Below are 26,704 nucleotides of genomic sequence, written 5' to 3' on the forward strand. Positions count from 1 at the left end.
AAAAATAAAGAAGTTCTTTATACATTTTGCTAAAAAATGAGAATTTTTGTCAAAAAGCAAAAATTTGACAATATTAGCCGATAGTGGGACCTTTTGGGAATTATTGATAAAGGACAAAGAACTAAAAACAGATAATTAATTACTTTTTGCAATTTCTGGCAGAAAAGCGAGGCTTTTGGATAACTTTTAGGGAGCAAATCAGCGAGAAAATCTTCAGCAATTTCACTTGCTAATGAGAACTTTTTTGACTTTGGTGATTTTTGCTAAAAAAAAACAAAACTTTCCAATTCCTAAAAAATTAGACCATTTCTTGACAATTTTTGGAAAAAAGCTAAACTGGAAAGTTTTTTAGTTGAAAAAAAATAAAAACTTTGAAATTTTTCATTTTTGAGGAAAATTGACAATTTTTTGCTAGAAACGATGCTATTTTGAATAACAATTTTTAGCAAGGGCAAAAAAGTGAAATTTTGGTTGAAAAAAATTTTTTTAAATGGAGACTATCGGATTTTTTTTTGTTTTTGAGGAAATTGACAATTTTTTGCAAGAAACGAGGCTATTTTAGTAATTTTAACACTATGTGAGATTTTTGGCTTCTTTTGGCAGAAAGCACCAAAACCGAAAATGAGACATACAATTTTAGCAAAAGGCAGGTTGGGAGAGAGTAAAAGAGTTGAATTGTTCACTTATTGACATTATTAGCTTTTTGTTCCTCAAGATTCAAGATGCATAAAAATATTGAATTTTTTTAAATTAAAAAAAATATGATAATAATCTCCCAAGTGATCGAATCGATCTTGAAAATCATTTAAAATTACCACTAATTTCCACTGAATCGTCTCTGATTGCGGACAAATTCGATAAAGCTCACCTAATCTAAAATTCAATCAGGGCTTACTCCTCGTTCGCACCAATTTCTTCACACCAAACGCACGAAATCACATTCAAAAATTATCCAATTAAACAAAAAACGACTCCTTCGTTAATTTTATAACTTCATTTAATCGTAAATTATACATATGTGCAAATACATTTACATCTGTTCAAAATAGACACACTATATTTACATCGACAGATTTTATGGATAAAATTAAAGTTTAAAATTACAATAAAACAACTTACATCGGTATACGCAATTAAATAGTCGAACATAGTAACACAATAAATAATAATTTAGTACTTCGTCGTACAACCGAACGAATTTTAGACCATGTTTTTCCTTAAAATATGCTCAGAACATCGTAATACAAAATCACTCGCACACTACAAAAACACAAAACGACTACTCAAGTTTACAAGTGTTTTTTTTTCGCTTTCTTTTTCAAGAATCAGCTTAAATACTCTTCTAGAGTCTTTATTATTTTTTGCTCAAAGCTATAGGCGTAGATAGACTTTATTATCCGTATAAATTGTATTAGGTAATAGGTATATTTTGCAGAAATTATCAAAAGAACACTTTGTATACGCTCAAAAATTAAAAACAGACAAACAATAAATAAATCACATGCTCAAAAAAATATTGAAAAAATAAATAAAAATAAAACAGAAGTTAAAAATCCAGCATAATCTAATAAATGCCATCGATATATAGAAAAAAAAGAAAAAAGAAACAGGTAAATACGGAACACACTTGAGTGAAAAAAAATTCCTACGACGAATTCACTATATATGTAGTCGAATCGATGAAAGAAACCGGTCTCAAAAATCATTACTGAATTACTCCTGATTAATCATCTAGATCGTTGAAAATGGTTTTTTTAAAAACATTTCTTCCGAATAAGCCCCCCCAAAAAAAAGAACAAGTAAATGAAATCACTTTCGAATAAAATCAAGACTATATCAATTCAACTCTACCTATGCTTAAATACTGTAGTTCATAAGATAAATTCATGTATTATATCATCTATTTCAACGAAGGACAAAAAAATACGCCAGAGATCAGAGTACGTACTCTCTGAACCCTTACACCAAAATAGAAAAAGAATCGGATACTCGGTCGGGGAGAAACGAGACTAACACCTCAATTATCGAGCAACGAGACAGGATAAGCTATTTTTTTTCATACTGGTTCGAAAAATTTGAAACATTCCTCACCAGTTCGAAAAATAAATCGTTGCGTAGAATAGAAACATAGAAATCTAAACGCTTTCACCTCGCAGCTCTCGTAGTCGTGCCAGACGATTGGCAATTCATCTTCGAAGACATTTGTTTATCGAGTTTTTGATCTAAGCCGTTTTGCCTGCGCATTTTCGAGCGATTAATCCACAGACATAGGGATTTAATTAAACGTTACCGTATGAAACTCTGATTATAAAAGGCAGCCGCGGCCGCCGAATACATCGAGTTCTGCGTCGGATCTTGACCGTACTGATTCTGTGCCGCAGCCACGTTCATTACCCCCATCCTAACGGGTATCTGGCCCTGGTTAATGAACGCAGACGACGCTCCGTTCGTAATATAACTCAACGTCTGTGCTGTCGGAGCCGGTTGCCCGGCCATCTGGTAACCGTACGGGCTACCGCTGTACCGGCTCATCATCGGATTAATAGCCACATTGGCACTCATCGTGGATCTAGCTGCGCTCGAATTAGCCGACCCGTGATGACCGCCACCGCCTCCTCGAGACGATCTATAATTACTAGCCGAAGAAGGCGCAGGGGACGGCGCATTCGTCGAAGCTCCCGGTGTCGAAGACGACGAAGGCGAAGGCGGCGGTGGTATATTTTGACCGGGGGCGAATAACTTGTAATTTTGAGAGGTAAGATGATGAGTTCCCGGAGGCGTCGACATGTTCACATGAGACGACGACACAGACGGCGGTGGCGTTAGATTTATGGGCGAAGAAGGGGTCATTGGTCCGGCACCGGCGCTACTGCAATGTCCAGGCAGTACATCCAGACCGTTGGTGAGCTGTTGCAGTTTAGCCAAGCTGCCAGGATTGGCTGGCTGCGTGTTTTGCATGCTGCGACTACCGCAGCCTGGCGGAGCTGGCCCGGATGAGGGAGATGTCGAACAGATGGACGTTGCCGGATGCATATGAGGTGAATGGTGCATCGGCGTCTGGATATAGAACCCGGTAGGCGAAGAAGTCGAACAGGGAGACGATCCGAGTCTCTGTTGAGACGAAGGTGGCGGCTCCGAAGCAGTCATTCGGTTATGTATGACCGTGGTGACCGGTACGCTGGGCGGATACGATCCTGTGGGCATCTGCGACACACCCAAGTACCCACTTTGCGAAATAACCGCCGCGTGATGGCCGTGAGAGTACGCGGTTGGTATCTGGTGATGTCTGCTTTGAGCCGATGGCTGGTGATTGACGACCGGAGGAGTCGAACGATGAGTTAGAGCAGGCGAGACGCTGTTATTAGGCGTAGTCGTGTTCAGACCACCGCCGACCACGAATCCTGGATTAATCGGACTGTGAGGATTTGCGATCGATGGAGGAGTCGATCTGTGATGAATAGAATTACCGCTCATGTTACCGTTAGCGGTATTATTATGTTGGGGTTGTTGGCTACCGCCTCCTCCTGCTCCACCGCCCACCGATTTATTCCTATGATGATGATGGTGATGATTAACGTTGCTACCGGCGTTCTTACTTCTACTCTGCGACGACGACGACGACGAAGACGATTTGCTCACATGAGGCGACATCATCGGCATCGGACCTTGAGCGTGCAACTGAGACAGCCCGTGAACCTGATGCGATTGCTGCAGATGCAAAAACATCTGCGGTTGATCGAAGTACATCGGATGCATCGACGGTAACGACGTCGAAGGCGGTCTCGTTATCGACTCTGGACCGGACGAGGTGTTCATATCGTTGGACGAAATCGAATTAGGCGACTCGATATTCAAATGGGCTCCATCCATATCGTACTGACCGCCGTATCCATGCACCGAATGCACCGAGTTGGTAGTCGAATCCGGCGTATAAACTCCCATACGACTATCCGACCCGTGAGGCGAAGGTATAGGCTGCTTCATCATCATTCCACCGCTGATGAAATGCTGCCCCGAATCGATATTCGTCACAGAGGCAGCGGCTGCATTCATATGCTCTTCATCTCGACGCATCGCTCTGTACTTCATTTCTTCCTGCATTTTGGACACAGCTGCGGCCATTTCCGCAGGCGAAGACGTATCTATGACACCGTTCGACGAATACAGAGGCGCTTTAGTGGCGCTTTTTTTATCCTTACCGACGCATTTCGAGCGTTCTTTGAATTTAATCTCTTCGTCGGCCCCATGAGCCATTTTTTTCACTTTCGTTACAGCCTGTTCGAGATTTTTTCTACCGTTATTCCTCACCGAGCCTGGCAGCTCGCCATTGCCGCCGATAACGTGACCGGGAGGAAGCGACGACGACATCGAATCGATACATTTCTCTTTCAGTTTCACAGGACTAGTAGATTTCAGTCTTTTGCTTTTCGAATATTTATCCGACTGCGTCTGCTGCAGGTGCTGATGCTGTAATTGTTGTTGGTGGTGTTGATGTTGTTGTTGATGCTGCTGCTGCTGATGTTGCTGTTGCGTGTGATCGAGTTTCGAAGAAGCTGCTGCGACAGCTGCCGCTGCTGTAACCGCTGCCATATTCATAGCAGCTTGCGAAGTGAATTCGTGATGCATGTTTACCATGTTATGATGATGGGGATGATGCGGCGGTGCCGGATATCCTCGGCCATCGGCGAAATTCACCATTTTATCGGTTCCCATCAGAAAAGGCGGAGGGAACGAACCGTATGGCATTTGGCCGGCGTTCGGTGGCATCGGGTTAATGTAACTTTTAGCCGCAACGTTCATATCCGGATGGCTGACTTTATCTTTAGTAGGTGATTTATCGTCACCGGGATATCTATACTTCTCCGATCCGATCATCTTATCGGATACAGGTTTCTCAACCGAAGAATACTGATTACCGTAATAGCTGGTTACTTTACGAAAGGTGCTATTACTACGATGTTCGTCGTGATTATTGATGTTATTATTAGGTAGAGCAGGTTGCGAATACACAGGTCCTACGGTACCAGGAGGCGAGCTATTCACAGCAGACGACTGAATCGCAGCTGCTGGGGTGACGACAGGTAATGCAGGAGTAGGATCGGAATCATGACTAGATCGGGCCGGTGGTTCCGGCATACTTTGTACAACAGATATATTATTATTATTGGACGTAAGCGGCGACGGTGTACTCGAACGGTGAACTTCTTGATGATCATGTTTTGGTGTAGCCGGCATTCGCGAAGCAGGCGAACCCGACGGCTCAGAGGGCTGGTTCAATTGATGACCAGGTGCCGGCGACTGGGCCGATGTTAGCTGCGTAATTGGAGCCAATGACGGAGGTTGCGGCGAGTCGGTCTTCGGCGTGGATGGCCGCGTCATTCGCGGAGAAGGACAAAGCGAAGGCGAACCCGACGGCTCAGACGAATGGTTCGGTTGGTGACCAGGCGCCGCCGACGGTGCCGCTTCCGGCAGCGTGATTGGTTCCAAGGTTGGAGGGTGCAACGATGGCTTTCTAGGCGTTTCGGTTTTGGCCGCCGGGTTCATCGCGTTTTTTGACTGCTCCGGGTCTGCGACTGGTGTGCAAGGTGGGATCTTCACCTCGGCTACGGAGTTTTCACCGTTCGTGATGCTGGTAACGTTCGATTCGGTTTCTTTTTCAGTGTCCTGAGAACAAGGCGAAGGGCAAATTAAATTACATACATCGAGGATTTAAAAAAGCACAAATTTTCATCAATTTTTTTGAATGGGAAACGAGAGAAAGTTTTTTTTTTTCAAATTCAAAACCGAAATCTTCAGATTTTTTTTCTGATTTTTCATCAACCACCAAAAACTTTTGAACATTTCAAAATTTTCGAAAATGAAAAGTTTCAATAAAATATTATTTCAGATATCAATTTTCAAGGGAAAGGAAAACTTTTTTCGGTTATTTTTTCAATTCAATATCACTCGAGAAAAAAATAATGTTGATGGATAAAATCGAAGTTCTAAAAGGAAGAGAGAATAAATGGAGAATTTCAATGATTAAAAAAAAGGAAAACAGGCACAAGGGGGCTAACAAGCAGCACAATGTAAAAAACTGGACAAAAGCGAGACTTCGAGCAGGACATTTTTTCAAATACTCGATTTTTTGTGTGAGAGGGGGAAAAAGTTGAATTTTTTCAATTTATATCACTCAAGACAATTTTCAAAAAAATCAAAATTCTGAAATCAGGAGAACAGGAATGGAAAATTTCAATGATAAAAAAAAGTTTGAAAAAGCGAAACAGAAGGCATTTTTAAAAATTTATTTTTTTGAAGGAGCGATGAAGGGCGTCAGAATTGAAATTTTTCAGATTTTTTATTGTTAAAGAAAACGTGTTACTTTTTTTCTTCAGTCAAAATTCTGAAACCTTCAGATGAATTTTTTCAATCACATAAATTTTGAAGTTTGAATATTTGATTTTAAAACTGGAAAGACAGAAAATTTTTCCAAATACATACCTATTTCAGGTTTTTTTTTAAAGGGGGGGGGGGGGTGATCAAAATTGCATCGGATTATTTCATTTCAATTTCATATAACCCAATAAAAGAAATTTTGCTACCCTGAAAAAAAAAATTAAAATAAAATTTTAATGTTTGGTTTTTAAAAAATGGAAAACTAGGTAATTTTTCATGCTTTAATTTTTTTTTAAGGTAAAATTTATTCCATTATTTCTCTTTTTTTATTTTTTAAAATTTTTATTCTTTCATTTGAGGAAAGGTTCTACAAAAATCAAAAAAAAAATAGAGAATAATTGGAGAATTTCAATGATTTCAAAGATCCAAAACAATACAAAAAATACAAGGTGTCCAAAAAGCAAGACGAGCAAAAAACAGGACGAATACGGGACCATCTGGACATTTTTTTGAACACTCAATTTTCAAAATAGCAGGACAAGAAAGTTGGAACTTTTCGGATTATTTCATTAATTAAAAAAATATAAATTTGTCTGAATTCAGAATACTAAAATCTTCAGTTTTTTTCTGATTTTTCATCCAAGAAAAAAAATTAAATTTCTGAAAAAAAGAAAAAATGGAAAATTTAAATTATTCAAAAAAATGAGAAAATGGCCCTTTTTTCCAAGTACAAATTCCAAATTATTTGTTGGCAGGGGGGGGGGAGTGGGAGGATGGTAAAAAATATCAGATTTTTCTTTTCTTTCAATTTTATATCACTCAAAATTAAAAAAAAAAAATCAAAATTCTGAAAGCAGAAGAACATGAATGAAAAATTTCAATGATAAAATATGTTTAAAAAAGTGAAACAGAGAGCATGTTTATTCATTCCATTTTTTTGGAGGGGGGATGAGAGGCATGAGAATTGGAATTTTTCAGATTTTTTATTGTTAAAGAAAAAGTGTTACTTTTTTTCTTCATTCAAAATTCTGAAATCTTCAGATGAATTTTTTCAATCACATAAATTTTGAAGTTTGAATGTTTGATTTTAAAACTGGAAAAACATTCCATTTTTCCAAGTACATATTTCAGTTTTTTTTGTGGTGGGGGGGGGGGGGGGGTGCGGTCAAAATTGCATAGGATATTTCATTTCAATTTTATATAACCCAATAAAAGAAATTTTGTTATCCTGAAAAAAATAAAAATCAATTTTTAATGTTTGATTTTTAAAAAAATATGGAAAACTAAGTAATTTTTCATACATATTTTAATAGTTTTCAATTTTCATTTTTTTATTTGAGGAAAAGTTCTATCAAAATCAAAACTCTGAAAGAATCAGAGAATAATTAGAGAATTTCAATTAAAAATATATAAATTTTTTTGAATTCAGATCTCCGAGTTTTTTTTTGATTTTTCACCCAAGAAAAAAATTCATATCTCTGGAAAAATGAAAAAATAGAAAATTAAAATTATTCAAAAAAATGGGAAAACAGGTCTTTTTTCGAGTACACATTCTAATTTTTTTGGAGGGTAGGGAAGTGGGGGATGGTAAAAAAATATCGGATTTTTCTTTTCTTTCAATTTTATATCACTCAAGAAAATTTAAAAAAAAATCAAAATTCTGAAAGATGGAGAACATAAGTGGAAAATTACAATGATCAAAAAAATAGAAAAAAGTAAAACAGAGCAAAAGCAGAACTTTTAGCATGGCATTTTTTCAACCATTCAATTATTCTTTTTTTTGAAGGGTAGAGGGGAAAGAGGCAGAAGAATTGAAGTTTTTCAGAGATTTTTTTCTTACTGTTGAAAAACTATTTTTTTCAAAATTCTTAAGTCTTCAGATAATTTTTTGAATCCATCAGTGTCGAAAAAAAATTCACATTTATGAAATCAGAAGGAAATGAATGAAAAATGTCGAAAAAAAATTCACATTTATGAAATCAGGAGGAAATGAATGAAAAATTTCGATGTTTTAATTTTTAAAATGGGAAAACGAACCATTTTACCAAATACATGATTTTTCAATTTTTTTCAGAGGGAAAGAGGGAGGGGGGTCAAAATTTTCTCCGAATAGTGTAATTTAAATTCCATATCAACCAAAGAAATGACAAAAAAAATTGTAACTCGGAAAGCAGGAAAGAATACAAAGAAAACTTCAACATTTGACTTGAAAACAGAAAAACTTGTGCAATCAAAATTCTAAAAAAGTTAGACAAAATCACAACTTTTGTAAACAGATTTAAAATATTTCAATATTTTTAGAATTGGAATTAAGCAGGATCAACATTTTAAGACAAAATTTTTCAATTTTCAAGAAACTGATGAAAATAAATAAAAAAACAACAAAGTCTAACCAAAAAATAATTTTCAAAAATATCAAATCTTTTTATTTCGAATTCCCTTAAAATCTTAAACGAAAATTACCTATTTGAAAAAAGAATCATGAAAATTTCCTCGAAAATTGTCACGATAATATTCAACTCAGTTCATCTTTTATAATAACAAACATGTTTGTAATTCTTTAATATGTACCTTTTCCTCACTCTTCTCCTGTTTGATCTCATCCGTCGAATGTTTTTGTTCGTCTTGTTCGTTTTTTACTTCGGTTGGCTCTGATTTAACGCTATTACTGGACACATTGTTCATCTCCGGTTCAGGTTCCGGTTCGTTAATGGGTGACTTCAAATCAGCGCCGGATTCGGGCTCCATCGAAGTATTCTTGAACGATGTTTCGTTCTCAATTTTACTCGTATCTCTATGAGGCGATGGGCTTTTATCGCGAGACATATGCGAGTCGGTCGACGAAGGTGTCAGAGGCTGAGGCGACACAGCCGATCGAGTCGACGGTAACGAAGAAGGCGACTGAGACGACGACGATTGAGAATACGCATTCGAGGACATTTGCAGCATGCGATCACCGCACGAGTACGAATCCATGTCTCCATCTTTGGTGCTAGGCGATGGAGCAGGAGATTTTGGAAAATTTACGTCGTCTTGGTTCGTAGGCGGGATATCTGACGAAGGGGTTTCTTTGTCATGGGTGTCGGTGTTCTAGAAAAAAAAAAAAATTACAAAATTAACTAAACTGAAAAATTCGTTCTCCGATATTACGATATAAAATATTGAAATACCTCTTCGGAAGTATCCATTTTCTCAATTTTGAACGAATCGTCATTGCCCGACGCCGACGGTGGGTTTTCAGGAGCGGTTTTCTCGTTTCCATCTTTTTCGTCGTCGTTTTCATCGTGTTTTTCGCTTTTCATTTCGACAAAGACGGTCGCAGGCGGAGGGAGCTCTTCATCGTGCGAATCGGATTCGGGTTTCTTATCTAAGACTGGAGGATTATTATAAATCTGGTTTTCGGTCTCTACTTCGGTAACAGGACATAACTGCGGCATTTGATCGTCCACTTCCATAGGGCTATTTTGAAAAAAACACACAAAATCCATTAATTAATACCTTACATCGATCATTTCGGATTTTTCGTAATTTATACAGATTTTCGTACCTTTCTTCGGTAGTACTTTTAGTCTTCTTAGCTTCCTGTTTCGCTTTCCTGGCAATCCATCGTTTCTTGGCTGCCAACGAATGTTGTTTTTTCAACGCTGATTTCGCTTTCTTCTTGATCGGCGTCTTTTTACGTATAATTACAACCGGTTCTTTGTCGTTTTCTTTCGGCGGTGCGATTTCTTTAACCGGAACTGGAACTGGCGTAGGTTTTTTGACCGGTTCTTCTTTTTTCATTCTGGTTAATTTAGGAGGCCTTCCGGTCGTTGGTGGTTCTTTCTTGATTTGACTTTCTTTCTGTTTTCCTTTCGGCGTTTCTTTCGTTTTCGTTTTACTCGACTCTTGCTTTTGTTCTGAAATAAATAAAAATTGTTCTTCGTAGAATAGCTCATATTCGATAAAAGCACACAGAAAAAGATGAAAGAAGATTACTTACCGTTTTCTTGTGTTTTCTTTATCAGTCTTCGACTGGTTCGACGATTCGTTGCGTCATCTTCCGGTGAAGGGTTTTTCTCAACGACTGGTTCTTTCTTGACAGGCGTATCGGATTTTTTGCTCTAAAAAATACGGAAAATCAATTACAAAACTCGGTTATGGAAATTTCATTAATTTAGAATAAAGCGAAGCGGGTTTTACTTGCAAACGATGCGATTCTAAAACAAAATCGGTCTTTGAAAAATTCAATTCAAATCGAATTCCAAGATCAGATGTTTCAAAATTATACATCGAACAACTGCACTATTTGATGGAAATCATTAAACAAATATTGACGATAATTCAATATTTTCGATGCAATTTGACATTCGATTTTTCAGTTTAAAAAAAGACATTTCCCCTCCATTCGTCCTTTAATCATTCTCCAGCGATATGACGTTGAATTCAATTCAAAAAAAAGGTCAATCCATCTTTTCATGGCGCTTTATATTCATTTTGCGTGAGATAACAATATTAACAATCCATCCACCATTTTCAATTCAAATCTATTTCGGTTTCTTTTCAATCCAATCAACCGAATGAGTTCATTTATGAAACGTTATCGTAAAATCAAGCGAACCGCCACCATTGATGAGTAAAACGTTCAAAAATCAGCGAAATCGTCAACTGAATTCGACTTCTTTCAATCAAATCATGATCAATTTATCGGGCAAACGTTCGACCAAATCTTCCAAATAAATTTGCAATTCGTGTACGTAAAAACCAGGGACGATTAAACATGATTCAAACAATTTTATTTAGAACGATAATCAATCAAAAGTTTCGAATGAAAACTTTCAGGGTTACTACTCTACAAAAAAATATATATCAAGCACCAAAAATTTCACGGGCAAATAACTAAGCTACTGATAAAATATAAATCATTTTAAATCGACTAAACTAAAAGTATCAAAAGCTGTTTCGATTCCTAACTCGGATTGAGGAATTCGAGGCAAAACGACCTTAAAATCTACACCCCAGCACGACACCTCAACACTTACATCTTTGCTGGTTTTTCGTGACGGAGTCGACTTGGGGGTATCGGGAACTGATGTCGATTCTTGAGCTTTTACCGTACTCAATCGACTCGATTTCGGAGCCGGAGCAGGAGCAGGAGCCGGAGTTGGTTTTTCATCGCTTATTTTGGACATTTCCAAGTAGGAAATTTTTCTTCTCTTTTTACCACGTTGTTCGGCTGTCTCTTCTTCGGGTTCTGGTTTTTTCTCTTCTTGGACCGGTGGTAATCTAGACATAAGGAATCACGATTAATTTACTAATCGTCGATTTTAACGTTCGATTTATGAAATATATTATCGTACCTCGATGTTCGTTTCTTTGGAGCGGGAGTTTCTGGTGGAGCATTTAGCACTACAGCTTTACGTTTTTTACCGATTTTAGGCGTCGATTCGGGTGCTTGTTTTTTCTGCTGCGGTAATTTCGATGAACTGGCCGATGTTTTACTCTCGGCTCGTTCCGGTTTCTGTTTAACAGGTTCCGGTTCGTCTTCTTCGTCTTTATCGTGTTTCTCCTGCGAAAATAAACGTCGAGTTAACATCGGATTCGATTAAGTTCGTGAAAACCATCACGAAAGTCTTGGTTTTACCTCTTTGAATTGTTTAGTGGCAATGGGCGATATCAAAGGTGTCCATATTAATCGTTCCGGATCGATACGTATACGTGTTTTACTTTGGGCAGCTTTCTCGCAGTAGGATTCGATCATCGGCCAATCCATGACAAAAATCACTTTACCGTCTGATAATTGCCTGACCATATCTAGCGATTGGATCGTATACGCGATGTCATGGCTCATAATACCTGCGCAGAACAAAATCACCGAGAAAATCAGTCAACTTGACTACAAAATTATATATACGTTGGGATGTAGATAAAACGATATCGTACCGGTTTCTTCGCTTATATCATCGATGCTGGTAGATTTTGAATTTTTGTGATCGTGGAAATATTGTAAAATCACCGATTTCCAGTAAGCGTGATAGGAAACTTGACCCAAATCTGATAATGGCTTCTCAGGAGTACCGGGTTTGCCTTCTTTTCTCGATAGTAAATAACCTACGACAGGTAATTAAAAATAAGTAACTTTACTCCAGCAGAAGAATATAAATTGGAAAAAATTTACAGCGGGTACGTACTGAAGTCAATTAAAAATCTACCGTAGCCTTTTCGCTGATATTGTGGTAACGTCATGATACAAGACACGTTGTATTTTTGCTGGCAATGTTTCTCTTTTGAAAAATAACCGACTAGATGACAACCCTGGAACACGGAAATCAATATTAATAACGTTATCTTGGCGCAGAAAAAAAAATCGAGTCGAGATATGTACGAAAAATAAAACCAACCTTTCGGTCATTTTGAGTCAGAACATAAAACAGGAACGGTTCGACATCGTAATACAACGTTTTGTGATCCAAGAATAGCTTAGCCAATAGGCACAAAGTCTGACAGTAAATTTTACTCGTGTTTCCATCCACCTGCGCAATAAAAAATATGTACATTTAGTCGCAAGAAATTATAATCTAAATCGTGTGACGATTCGAAGATGAACTACCACTTGGGCTGACAAGGGAATTACTGCGATTTTCGGAAAAAGCATCTGCAGGACCCCCTTTACTAAAATTTCAGCTGCCCAAAATGGATTTCAAGTTGTTTGAGGTTTAAAAAATCCAAGATTAATTCGTTTCAAAAATTCACTTTTTAAATTTCTTTTTTTTTTTTTTCAAAGTGAGAAAATATTTATTCAGTAAAGTAAAAACGATGAAAATAAAGTCTTGAAAAACGATATCAAAAAATAATATCAATTCTCCTGAACTAATTTATAACATATCGGATCATTCTCGAGTCTCCAGCTCGGCTTTCTCCAGAATTTTTGAACTTCTCCAAAAGCTGCAGAAATTCATAAGCTCAGCTGAAATCGAATTGTGGTCTATTTTCGACTTGTTTGACCAGTTAATCTATATCTGAGCCTATTCCAGGTGCACACCTGGAGTGTTTTTTTGACCAGCATATTTATAAGGGAAAAAATTCAAAAAATTAATTGATCGAGGGAGAATTTTTGAAATTTGCATGAATTGCTGTATCTTGTCTAAAACTAACTCCCCGAATCCGAATTTCATCAATTCGAGTCCATCTGGAGCCTCCAGCGCAATTTTTCATTGGTGTGGAAATCAATTTGGTCAGCTAAAAATCGAGTAATGGCTCATTTTCTACTTATTTAACGAGTTTTTTTTTTTCATTTGAACCAATATCTAGCCTTTCCAGGTGAATACCTGGAGTGGTTTTTTACCAGCATATTTATTGGAAAAAAAAATTAAAAATTCACTAATAATGGGGAAAATTTTGAAATTAGTACAAAGTACAAATCGCTGTAACTTGCGTAAAATCAACTGTTCAAATCCGAATTTCGCCATTTAGAGTCCTTCTGGAGCCTCCAGCGCAATTTTAGATTTCTCCAGAATTTTTAAATTTCTCCAGAAAACTTTAAAATCAAATTGGGCAGCTAAAAATTGAGTTATGGCTCATTTTCTACTTATTTAACGAGTTTTTTTTTTTCATTTGAGTCAATTTTCAGTCTTTTCAGGTGAACGCCTGGAGTGGTTTTTTACCAGCATGTTTATTGGGAAAAAATTGAAATTTACTGATAATGGGGAAAATTTCGAAATTAGTAAAAATCCCTGTAACTTGTGTAAAAACAACTGTTCAAATCCGAATTTCACCATTTTGAGTCCTTCTGGAGCCTCCAGCGCGATTTTAGATTTCTCCAGAATTTTTTTAATTTTTCCAGAAAACTTTAAAATCAAAATTGGGCAGCTAAAAATTCAGTTGTGGATTATTTTCGGATTGTTTAACGAGCTTTTTCAAATTTGAGCCAATTTCCCAGGCAAAAACAAGGAATGTGTTTTTTTGACTAAGCAATAAGCATACTTAAAATGAAGAAAAAAAATCAGAAAATTTAATGATTGAAGGGAAAATTTTGAAATTAGTACGAATCGCTGAAACTTGAGTGAAATCAACTGCCCAAATCCGAATTTCACCATTTTGAGTCTTTCTGGAGCCTCCAGCGCGATTTTCAATTTCTCCAAAATTTTTAAATTCCCCAGAAAACTTTAAAATCAAATTTGGTAGCTAAAACTTGAGTTGTGGATTATTTTCGGATTGTTCACCGAGTTTTTCCAAATTTGAGCTGATTTTTCCAGCAAAAACGAGGAATGTGGTTTTTTGACCAAGCATATTTAAAATGAAGAAAAAAAATCAAAAAATTCAATGACTGAAGGGAAAATTTTGAAATTAGCACTAATCGCTGTAACTTGTGTGAAACCAAGCTCCCTAATTTGAACTTCACCGAGTGCTTCTGGAGCCTCCAGCGCAATTTTTGATTTTCTTTTAAAGGTGTGGAAATCAATTTGGTAAGCAAAAAATCGAGTTGTGGCTTATTCTTGACCAGTTTAACGAATTTATCCACGTTTGGGCCAATTTCCAGGTGGTCACTTGAAAAGTATTTTTATTGACTAGGAGAAAAATCAAAATCAAAAATTTTTTGATCGCAAAGAAATTTTTAAGATTTACACGAGTGGCCGTATTTTACGTAGGGAATCCGAATTTCTCATTTCCAGTCATTCTGGAGCCTCCAGCACAATTTCCGATTTTTACAGTATTTTCCAATTTCTTCAAAAAGCTTGAAAATTAAATTATGTAGCTAAAAATCGCGTCCCTGCTAATTTTCCACCAGTTCAACGAGTTTACTAACAATTGTTGTGATCAGGGCTTGTACTCAAATTTTTCTCAAAAAAAGTAACTTTAGTAACCAAAAAAGCTGGAAAAAGTAACCAAAAAGTAACCAAAAAAGTGACCAAAAAAATTTTCAATGCAAAAAATAGAGGTGAGGTGACCGAAAAACTCTGATCCATACAAAACTTTAAACTACTACATTTTATTTTCAGACGTCTGATGAAGCGATGTGTTGGAGGGGGGGGGCTGAAATTCTCCCAACTTTTCACGCTAAATTTTCCCAATGTTTACTCTACCCCCTCCCCCAACATGATTTTTCCAAATAATTGGTCAGATATTGATTACATTATGTTTTTGGAATTTGTCGAGTTCATTTTTCCATTTTAGGAAATGTTTGAAAATTGCAGTAGTAGAATTCATATCTGCCCGAGCGAAGCGAGGGCGAAAGCTGCGAAAAATTTATGATTCGAAACATAAAACAACCTCATTTTTCAAGCAAGAAGTTGATTTTCGTGGCTTCAAAACTTTCAAATTTTAAAAGTTTTCAGAAAATTACATATACCTAAGTACCTATTTGTTACGTGTAAAAATGAGTAAACGCCCGAGCGAAGCGAGGGCGAAAGCTGCGAAAATTGATAATATGAGACGTAAAACAACGTCATTCCTGATAATGTAAATAAAAAGTTGATTTTCTTGGCTTCAAAATTTTCAATTTTTCAGGAGATTATTACGTATATTCATAGAAATATGAATAAAAGCCCGAGCGAAGCGAGGGCAAAAGCTTTTGAAAATTCACAATTCCTGAGAGGTAAAACAGCATCATTTTTGATGAAAAGAAAAAGAGTTCTAGGTAAAATTTTGAAGAAAAAAAAAGGAAATTTGTGAAAAAAACTCGGAAAAAGTAACTTTTAGTAACCAAAATTTTTAAAAAGTAACCAAAAGTTACTATTAGTAACTTTAGTAACTTGGTTACTTAAAAAGTAACCGAGTACAAGCCCTGCTGTGATTTCCGGTCGAACATCTCGAATTTACTCTTTGAAAAATACGAATAATCAAAAGTCGCTGGTCAAAAAAAAAAAACACACTCGATGTGCCCACTTTTAAATCAAAGAGGACAATTCTCACATGATAGTTCAACTTATCAATCCACATTATCCATACTACACTCGATATTCACCTCGAACACCGATAAATCGTCTTTCCGGTAAATTTCAGTTCCTGGAGGAAACTTCCACGTGCACTTTCCTTGATGCCTTTCAACAACAGCCTTACTTTTGGTGTATTTCAAACAAAATTCGCATAAGAAAAGTTTTGGTAACCTGGAAAACAAAACAAAAAAATTAACCAAAATTAGAGCCAATTTCAAATTCAAGACACTCTTTAAAATAACGATCGACTCGAGGCTACTTTACCTAGCGTATTCTTGAGGAAAAGGAGACGAATACCAAGTTTTAATTTCCCATCTACCGAATTCGATGGCAGCTGGACACCTTGGTTCTTCGTTGGACGCCGATCCCGGTGAAGGCGAGTCAAACACAGCGGCAGATTCTTGAGCTAACGATTCAGTTGCCTGGAATACAATCTCAAATTAATAATCCATTTAGAAATATTGACAATTTTCGATAGAGTTCTAACAAGTTACCTTTTTCGCTCGCCGTTGAGCTTCTTGAAAAAGTTCGATATCTTTATGGGTTACACCGGAAGGTAAATCAGCCGCTAGCAATTTACTCATGCTATTTATCACTGTAAAACACAAACAAACGAATACCTCTAAGTACATCACATAAATAAATCAAAAATCAAATCGATTCGTAAATTAAAAATATTAAAATAATAATAAATCAAAAAAATCGTCATTATACTTCGAAGCAATTGACTCGATCCTCTTGCAATTATAACAAAATTTTTCATCAAAGTATTCTACCAGTCCTCAAAAGTCACTCCTCGACTAACACGGTCGTCGAAATCGTCCGCAGATCTCATTTACATTTTGTTAGCCACGTGTGAGTACGGTATCGTGAAGAGTGCGCAGATTTGTCGAAGAAGAAGCAATCATCTATCGAGATATTATATACATAAACTAGCGGTACGATTATACATATAGCCAGCGTGTGTGTGCGAACTCTCGCCTCATAGGTTACTTTGATTCCTCTTTCCACGTATATAGGTAATCGTTTATCCGGTCTTTCGGTGTGTATCACGATACAATATCATAGATTAATAATTATTTTAAAAAGTATTATAATATTTATGCGCTACATTGTGCCTTCGAGTGCGTTTACGTAAAATGGTGCGTCGCGTCTCACGCTTCTTTGCCATCATCGTGTAAATACACACGCTTATCGTAGCATCCGATTAAGTGGATGTTTTAAAATTATTATTAATCAAAGTACAATGCGGCGGTGATAACAGTTGAAAACCGGCTTGGACAATTAAATCGAATCTAACGCTAATAATATCGTCTCACATAGTTCATTTTTCTTACAAACAATACAACACAGAAGGTAACTTAAGATTTATTTACTGTTTGCAATAATTGAGAAAGGAGAAAAGGGGCGAGAGAAGACGAGACATAGGAAACTTCAAAATTGAGCTTCAATTTTTCATTATTCTCCTTGCAGAGAAGACATTTGAGTGACTTACGCAATCTGAAGAGTAAATAGTGAGCAAACAAAAAGCCAAACTCTCAGGCTACAGGTGAGAACGGTAATAGAAAAAGATGAAATGCCACACAGAAATTCACAGAAGAAGCGAAAAAAAAATTCCCATCAACTAAGAATTTTTACATAAAAATTAGATATTCACAATTTTTCCAACTCGATTAGCACTTCTTTCCGAAGATCCTCAGCAAGGTTCAAATCTTCAACTTTGAATTCAGTATCTCCTGTTCAACTGGACAAAGATTACGAAAAATAAAACATTCAGAAATCTGACGGCTCAAGAATATCTCCACGAATGAAAATCATCATCATATTCAAAAAATAATTCGACTGCTGAGGTTCAAAAAAGAGTAAAATTAGAAAATGAAAGAATTTTTCCTCGACAGTGACCAATACAGAACAAGCTGAATGACCATGGATCTTTTTTTTTGACCACGATACCTCAGAATGGAAAATGGAATCCTCCTCAGGAAGAAGCGAGGAGGGAGAGAAGGCGAAGCAGAATTCTTTTTTCCAATTAATATTACTAAATACACACAGAAAAAAATTGACGAATTACAATCATGGATTTTATAGCAGAATCCAGCTGCAGATTTGCATCCAGATCAAGAATTTCACAGAGAGATAAAGGAGAACTGGGGGTGGGGGTGGGGGGAATCAGGCGGAGATTTATTCAAGATGCTTCTAGAGAGACGAAAGGAAGATCAAAGCCAAGCTGGATTTTTTCCTCGCGTTTTGCCACAAAAATTATGAAAAAAAATGAAAAATATTTCAAAATAGTAGATATTTTTTGTTTTTTTTTCTCATTAATTGGAGCGAAAAAATTTCCACGTTTTTTGTTTTGAATCAGCGACTTAGGAGGATGGGGGGGAGAGAGTTGCATCAAAATGAAACAATGACTTCATCAGCATACTGTGAAAATGAAAACTTGACTGTCTCCGCCCTCCCCCTCGCCCTTACAAAACTCTATTTCAGTCACACAAAGAATAGGATTCAAAAACGTATTGAACATGAAAAACGGTTAGAAATATCATGAAGAAAAAGGAAACAAAGGTTCAAATTGAAAATATGTTCACTGAGCGTCATTGAAAAGTATGAAATTTCACGAAATGAGCCAAAAAATCAACTTGAAGATCCAATTAAAGTATCATTTCTCGATTTTATGACTTGATTATGGGTTTGTGCAAAGTGAGAAATATTCTCAAATTTATTTTTGGGCCAAAAATTACGGTTTTTCAGAAAATTATTATTATTACAATCATTTTCCGCTTTTAAAATGAGCAAGAGTTGAAAGTAGGTAAATCAGAATTATGTCTTTTTTTTTTTTTTTTTTTATTCATTAATCATTTAAAAATATAATATGCAGATTAATCATGTTTAAAATATAATTTTATTAAGAATTATCAAATGAAAAGTTAATTTTCAAAAAATGGTGATCTTATTATTTTTTTTAAATTGAATTTTATCCAAGGGAGACATTTTTTTTAAAAATGTTGATGCTCTATTGCTTTGTTTTTTGAATTTTTTTAATAAAATGAAAAATTTGATTTCATTTCTGAACAACAAAATTTTTTTTTTCAATTTTCTCCGAAAAAAGATTGATTAAAATATTTTTGACATACAAAATTCATCTTCACAAAAATTGACTTGAATGAAATCGTAATTTTACACGATTTCGTAGGAAAAAAATAATTCCTACGTTTTCAGTAATTTATGAACCATGAAAAGATCATCTCAATTGTACCTTTTTCAATTTTTTATACTTCCTTGAACAAAAAAGATCAGCTGTATTGTAAAGGGAGACGTTCAGCAGGCCTTTAATAAATAAAAGAATCAAAATAATTAACTCTCTTCGAGCATGAAGGATAAATATGAATTATTTTTCTCGAAATTATGGAGAAACCGAAGAAGTCTGAATGATAATTTTTTTTCTCACCACCAACAATCTGTAGTTCTTTGCAGATCTGGTCTAAAAAAAAGAAAAATAAAAGAAAAAAATGTAATAATTTAGCTCATAATACTTATAAGAAAAAATTCGTCGATTTTTACCCACGACTTTCATTTCAACGATGCAATCATAATATTTAAATTCCCCATTTTGTTCATCTTCAGCGAAAATGAATTCTAACTCATCGAAAAAGTAAAACTGCTTCATTTCCCCCTCAAAAAGATTTCTACTCGGTTTTTCTGCTCAAGAAATTCTCCAGCAAATTGCTTTCAAAAACGAAATAATTATTCTGTAATAACAAAAATAAAACGTCACTCTACCTTCATCTCCGTCGAAATCATACAGAAGGTATTTTTCAGAAAAACTACACATTTCGATAATCCTCGTCCAAGTTTACAAAACAAGCCCACTAAGTCGGTTACACGAACACACAAAATGATACGTTCACAATCGTACCAACTCTGAATAAATGCTCGATGAAAAATTACGCTAAAATAATACGACATATAAGCTGCAATCAGTGCAGTAAAGTGTTCAAAACAATAAAAAAAACAACGCATCCACGATGCGGAAACAATGCGCAAATTAAAAAAGACCGGCCGAACGAAGAAAACCAAGCAGCAGCAGTATCTAACACCTTTGACCAAAAAAAAAAAAAAGAAACCTAACGGAAATGGACAGAAACCTAGAGTTTTAAAAACAAAACATTCGTCTAATTGTCTAAGTACGTGTCGAAGTGTACTCGTATTCGGCGATGAATTTTGGTAAAAATACTCTTCTTGCTTTTGGACGACAACCTAATCGAATCGCTACACAGTGGGAAAGAGGAGCACGGTAAGAGGTATTTCGAAAGAGAGGTATACGTTCTAGGTAGGAGGTAATTCTCTTACCCGATTGGTTGTACGGCCGGGATGGCGGCACAGAGACAGATTGCACAGAGAGATGGTTCAGATGCCTGCAAACTTGAAAATGTTGGGTTTTAGTGGCTTCCGCAATTAGATTTTTTTCTATCGTACGTTTATCGCTGGATATTACGTCGCCCGATTGATTAACGTACAGCAAAGGCGGCGTTACAGCTGCGGTCGACATCGTCGCCGGCGACGACGCCGACGCCGATAGCATGTTTCGTCTGACGTGTTCGTATTGTTTAGATAATACGGCGCTTTTCACCAGTTTAGAAGGGCTCAGCGATAACGATAGTTTATCGTCGTATCGAGACAATAACGATGACAACGATTGCGTCGTCGTTTCATCGTCTACAATCAGATCTGACTTGGAGACGCAGTAGTCGTCTCCGCCGATACTTTTTAAAGCCATGGTCGGCGGCGCTGACGTTTTGGTTTCGTGCTTGGTGGTCGTCGTCGTTTTAGAAACGCCGTTCAAACTATTTACATTATTTTGCAACGGATTGCGAGTGGAATTCCACATATTGGACAAGTACACTGAATAGGATGGGTAACTGGGTGCTCCTTCCTTATCCAAATGTAACACCGGAGTAACCTCTTTACGAGCGGCGGCTGCTGCGAAGCCCCATAGCTCTTCGGCTGTGTTTTCTTTGGTGGCGTTATTTTTATTAGTCTGGACCGAGATCGGTTCGCGTTCGCGTTCAGAAGAGGGTGACTTCTGGGGTAGAATACTGCTGCTAGGCTTGATACTTTGGTACCGAGTACAAGAATCGGACGAGTTGGACGATTTTTTCGATTTCAACGAACTGGTAACTTTAATACTGGTTTTACGCGACGTTTTGGTGGTCGTCGTCGTCTCCGGTGACAGCGCCGGTACGTTTATCGTCGCTATCGACGGCTGCGCTCTCTCTTCGAACGGTTTGCCAGCGCTATTCGTCGCACATTTATTACCATTATTACCGGAGAAAATACGAGCGAAGTTTTTCGCCGACGAAGAGGTATCCTCTTCGACGGATTGCTTAGCGGCCGAAGGCCTATTACTTAATGTCGTTTTCATTCTAGCGCCAGCGCTCTTGGTTAGCTCGGATGGTGGTTGTTGTTGTGCTGGTGCTGATGCAGCAGGCGGATCCGAGGCGTTCTTTTTGGCCAAATCTCCGAACGTGATGCACGGCACAGACGAGCCCAAAGAACTGAACGGAGCGCTGGTAACCGCGTTCTTCTTGGGTGGTGAGACGCCGGTGGATGGTTTTTTCGCCTTTTCCGGCGGCGTCGCACGTTTTTGTTGAGCGCTGGCGCTTGCGACACTATTAGACGTTATCGTCGATAACGGTTTGGATTTTCCGGCCGCGTCTGCGGTGGCGCCGGCGCCGGATCCTCCAACGTTTGCGCTCGATTTAGCGGCGCCGGTGGTAGTATTATTATTATAGGTACGAGGCTGGCATTTAATCACCGTTTCGTTTTCAACGCTGCTGTCCGACGATGAGTCGTCTTCGCTACTACTAGAACTACAACTAATATCCCGTACAGGTCTCCCCTCTGCCTTACACCTTGGCGGCCCCCTGCCCTTAATGCCATAAAACGAATTTAAACGAAAGAATTTTTGTTTCTCCTTTGAGATGGTTTCTTCGCGAAAGCCACCAACAGGAGGCACAGGTGGAGAAAGAGGGGAGTCAGGAGAGGAATCATTACCATCCTCCGAGCTGCTCTCTGGCACGCCAACGTTCACTTTGGTGCTCTTTCTTCGGCCGCCGCCGCTGTGCTCCAGACGGGCTGCTAGTCTGTAAAAAATAAATCGAGGTGTTAATGAATAGCAATTATTACTAATATTTGATTAGAGGCTATAGCAAGGTAAGATAGGTTTTTCCAATTTTTTTCTGGCAGTTTCCTACTAGTGATGCCACCTCTAATGAGGGTGGATTGGGAGAGGGGAGAGGGCAGGAGGGGGAAGGTCAAATTTTTCATCAACTTTTCGGACTTACAAAATCGATCTTGAAATTTGGAAATTGGCCCCCAGGTATCCAGTTATACGCCAACATGAAACTTATTTTTTGCTATCATTTCCAACCCTCTCCCCCCTCTCACTCTTTGAATCAATTTTTTGCATTTCTCGAATGACGGAACCTTCCTAAATGATCAAAAAACCGTGTCTAGATGACATTTTTCGAGCTCGGGATGACTTCATTTTGATTGAAATGTCCTTCATTGGCATATTTCGATTCAGCCTTTTCATAACAATTTTGCTAAATTTCAAATATTACTTTTTCATCTTGTAATCTGAAAATTTTTTTATGATAAATCTCAACAAAATATCGAGTTTTGAAAAATTTACCCAAATGGTAGCAACACAAGTGCATAATTGGTCAGTTCAATTCGATGAATTCGAATAAAATTCTAGATTTACAGGTCGAATTTCTCAGTGGAAAAGTGAAGTTTTCAAAATTCGATTTTTATAGAAAAATATCACTTTTTATTTGGTGGGGGGAGGGGGTTGGTTCGGGTTGAAATACAGCTAAACCACCACGAAAAAAGGTGAAAGTGGTGGAGGGAGGGGATTCGACTCACTGAACTCAAGGGAAAAAATTCGATCAAATAGAACATTTCTAGGACAAAAAATACTGTTGAATTTCGCTCTTTTGATCCATTAAGAAAATTCTAACACTCGAAAGTAGCCAAAAATTGGTTCAAAAAAAGGAAATTTTATTTAGGACATAATTGGGGAGGTGGGGGATAATTTTTTAAAAAATTTTAAGTCGATTTGAAAGACAAAGCAGCTTGAAAATATTAAAAATTTAGAACATTTTCACAGGGAACTCTCACTCACATTCATATTATTTAACCGAAAAATTTCCAAAATGGAGGTCAATGCGAAGAAATGCTTATTTTTGAGATCATTATACTGCCTCAGAGGATGGCAGAGTTGTGATGATGGTCTCAGAAATGATTCCTCGCTATCAAAAATAGGAGGCTGCTAAAAATAGGGGAAAATTCACCTATCTTCTGATATAATTTTTTCGAATTATTTTGTAAAATAAAAATAAATATTTTACTGCTTATTTTCTATCAAATTGTAGGAACCGAAAAAGTAGTATTTTAAATTTCTTTTGAAACAGAGAATAGGAAACATTTTCTTTTCTAATCTTTCAAACTTTATTTTAATGTTTCAATTCCAATGCTATTTGCAGAGCTCGTACTCAATTATTTCAAAAAAAAAGGAATTTGACCAAAAAAATTTTAAAAAGCAACCAAAAAGTATCTGAAAAATTTACAAGGTGGGATCATGCGAGCAAAACATTTCAATACTGAAAAAAATCACCAAAAAAAAAAAACAAGAACATTTCGATTAAAAATGTAAAAAAAAAGAAAGAAAAGTACAGAACAATAAGCTATAAACATTCCAATTAAAATCTAAAAATGAAACTCGACAGATACTTCGACAAAAAGTGATCGAGTACGAGCCCTGCTGTTACGTTTAAAATTTCGAAGAAAGCAAAACAACCCTATCCTTCCTACTTTCCACTCCTAGACTGAACCAAATTTTATATCTTTTACACGAACATTTACAATATTCATTACTAATAACTCGAATTATACAAAACCATACCTCTGCTTTTTCATTTGTTTCTTTCTTTCCTTCAAATCCATCTGATAACTGGTGGCTTTAGAAGGCGTTTTATTGTCAGATGAAGATGCAATTGACTTATCGCTGGGACCACTTTTGTGACTTTGTAAGCAAAACGAACACTTCCAAGGAGCTTTTGGCTTTTTCTCCACTGGTGGGTTAAGGCACAGCATATGATAACATCTTTCACAAGTGAAACAGTTCAACAAATAAGCCTGAGAAACAAAACCAAAATATTAAGTTTCACCATAAAATAATATAAACATTTCGCAGATAATTATACTGACCTCGTCTTTGAAAGCACCGCATTCGTTGCAACTCAAACACTCTTCGCAATACCAACAATTCCCTTTACTAATCAATATGGCGAATTCAGCAGCATGATGACCGGTTACGCAGGATAAATGCAATGACATACCACAACCGGTACATGAACTAAGTTCTTCTGGCACGCCTTCGCGATTTTTCGAAGCTGTACCGAGACATTCGCTACAAATAGGCAGTGGTGTTTTCTGTAAACAATAGAAACAATAAAAAGGGTGAGACACGATTGGCGCCCTATTATCAATCATGAATAGGTAAGGACTACGGAATTAGATGAGACATACCTTGGGCGTCAGTTCTTTCTCTTCTGTTTTCTTCCGTCGACCAGGAGTTCTTTCGTTATCTTTTCTAGGAATAGCTTTGTAAAATTTACCATCTTGGATGAGCAAACCTCGAGCCGATGCTACTTTGACAGTGGATTTCAAATACGATGGGAAATCAATCTCAGATGGTAGATCTAATATACGCGATTCAGTCAAATATTTTTCGATTTCTTTCAAGGTTGAACCGTTTTCACTTTTCATTTCTCGTACAGCTTTGATGATAGCTTTAGTTAAATCCAATTCATTAGTGATTGATAATTTACGTGACATGACACGAGCCGGATCCTTGTACGAGTTCTTGCCTTTGTTGATCACTTTCAGAATTACACCTTGGTTGACGCATTTTTCCAACTGAGTTAGAATTTCATCGTTAGAAACGTTATGATGTTGTTTGACTGCAGCGAATATTCGATCTTCAGACGGTCGTTGTTTCTGTTTACGGATTTTTCGGATCGCTTCCAAGAGCCAGTCCTTCCATACGGATTGACTGGCCGAGCTGTGCTCTTTCATGGCGATGTAGTAACAACAAACAGTATTGATAACTACGCGAATTCGATCCTTTAACCGTTACTAGCTTCGGAATAATTTAACAATATTTCCATACGTAATACATCAAATGGCAAATTCTCCAATTGCGGAATTTCCATGTCAAGTCGTATTACTTCTGAAATTGGAACGACCGGACTGCCGGGATTGAGTTCTAAAAACAAAGGAAATCAACTTTATCACTACTTTCGCTTCGGTCGTAATTCAGTATGTTTATGCAATAGGCCTAATGATACTCACATCAAAACATTTGTTTGCAGCTAAAATATTCCACTAGATGTAAACAATTTTCACTGTAGAAGATCAATTTACCAACTACAACGTGTGCACTAACGAATTGTCATTCATTTACCGAAATTATCGCATAAATGCTTATTTTATTCACATTTCCACTTCAACATTTTGTACGAATAATTCAAACGAAGATGTAATACAAACATGGCGTTCGCGTTCATCATCGAGAAAATGGTTGTCAACGGTTATCATTTCGGTTATCAAAAACAATGTACTATAGCTTGGATTTGCAAAAATTTCGCATAATATGCAATTTTAGAGCTTCGAGAGTCATAAAATAACGCTTTAGTGCGATATTTTTCAATTTATAGTCATAAAATATCATAAAATAACGGAATAAATCGTTTAAAATCGCAAAAAAAGGCAAAATGAGAGAATAAAAAAAGCATCGAAAGGTTGGCAACAATGATAGTTTACCGATTTTTGAAATTTTTTGATTTTGAAAAATTATGATTAATTTTGCATAAATCTGCATATTTTATCAAGTATTCGTAGTTAGCAATCATTTCCAATGTGTATCATTTTGTTGATATAAGTTTTATCGCTTTCAAATGCATTATAATAATTTCAATAAAAAAAATTGAGAAGCGACTTGTTTTCATTTTTTGCAATGTAGTTTGCTACACTTATTCTTTATTGTTATTTGCATTTTTGGTTCTCCTTTGGCGGGTCCCGCCGGATCCGGTGAAAGTGAAGTCGAGGGAGGTTATTTCCAATTATTTAACCTTCAATTAGAGAAAAAAAATAAGATCATTGACCAATAAAATGAACCACAATGCTACGTAATGGAAATCCAAAATCATGCTCATACCGTGGTTCATATCGACAGATCGAACTGAAAATGTCAATCATCTTTTTTCAGAAGATGTAAATGTATCTACTCTAACGTTAGATGTTGACTCATTTATTGTACAGAACAATAACTAGCGCATACATTCGAAACA

General features: G+C 36.8%; 1 protein-coding gene across 3 annotated transcripts; it reads right to left on the bottom strand.

The window, feature by feature from the left end:
- Nucleotides 1-979: 979 nt before the first annotated feature.
- On the bottom strand, nt 980-25,948 carry LOC135845275 (histone acetyltransferase KAT6A-like). Of its 3 annotated transcripts, none has more exons than XM_065363743.1 (19): nt 25,707-25,948; nt 24,882-25,620; nt 24,561-24,785; nt 24,256-24,488; nt 22,344-22,432; nt 16,784-16,884; nt 16,554-16,711; nt 16,319-16,460; nt 12,756-12,887; nt 12,546-12,669; nt 12,298-12,465; nt 11,999-12,210; nt 11,715-11,923; nt 11,397-11,640; nt 10,358-10,478; nt 9,923-10,274; nt 9,546-9,834; nt 8,947-9,465; nt 980-5,664 (listed from the first exon to the last, which is right to left on the bottom strand). In XM_065363743.1, the coding sequence occupies exons 2-19, from the start codon at nt 25,428-25,430 to the stop codon at nt 2,287-2,289; spliced, it is 7,245 nt and encodes a 2,414-aa protein (XP_065219815.1). In that variant the 5' UTR covers nt 25,431-25,620; nt 25,707-25,948; the 3' UTR covers nt 980-2,286. The 3 variants fall into 3 exon arrangements, with proteins under 3 accessions (XP_065219815.1, XP_065219816.1, XP_065219817.1); XM_065363744.1 differs by having other exon boundaries at nt 24,882-25,640; XM_065363745.1 differs by lacking the exons at nt 22,344-22,432; nt 24,256-24,488; nt 24,561-24,785; nt 24,882-25,620; nt 25,707-25,948 and adding an exon at nt 20,640-22,337.
- Between the last annotated feature and the right edge of the window lie 756 nt (nt 25,949-26,704).

Source organism: Planococcus citri, chromosome 4 (genome assembly GCF_950023065.1).
Source record: "Planococcus citri chromosome 4, ihPlaCitr1.1, whole genome shotgun sequence".
Classification (NCBI taxonomy): domain Eukaryota; kingdom Metazoa; phylum Arthropoda; class Insecta; order Hemiptera; family Pseudococcidae; genus Planococcus; species Planococcus citri.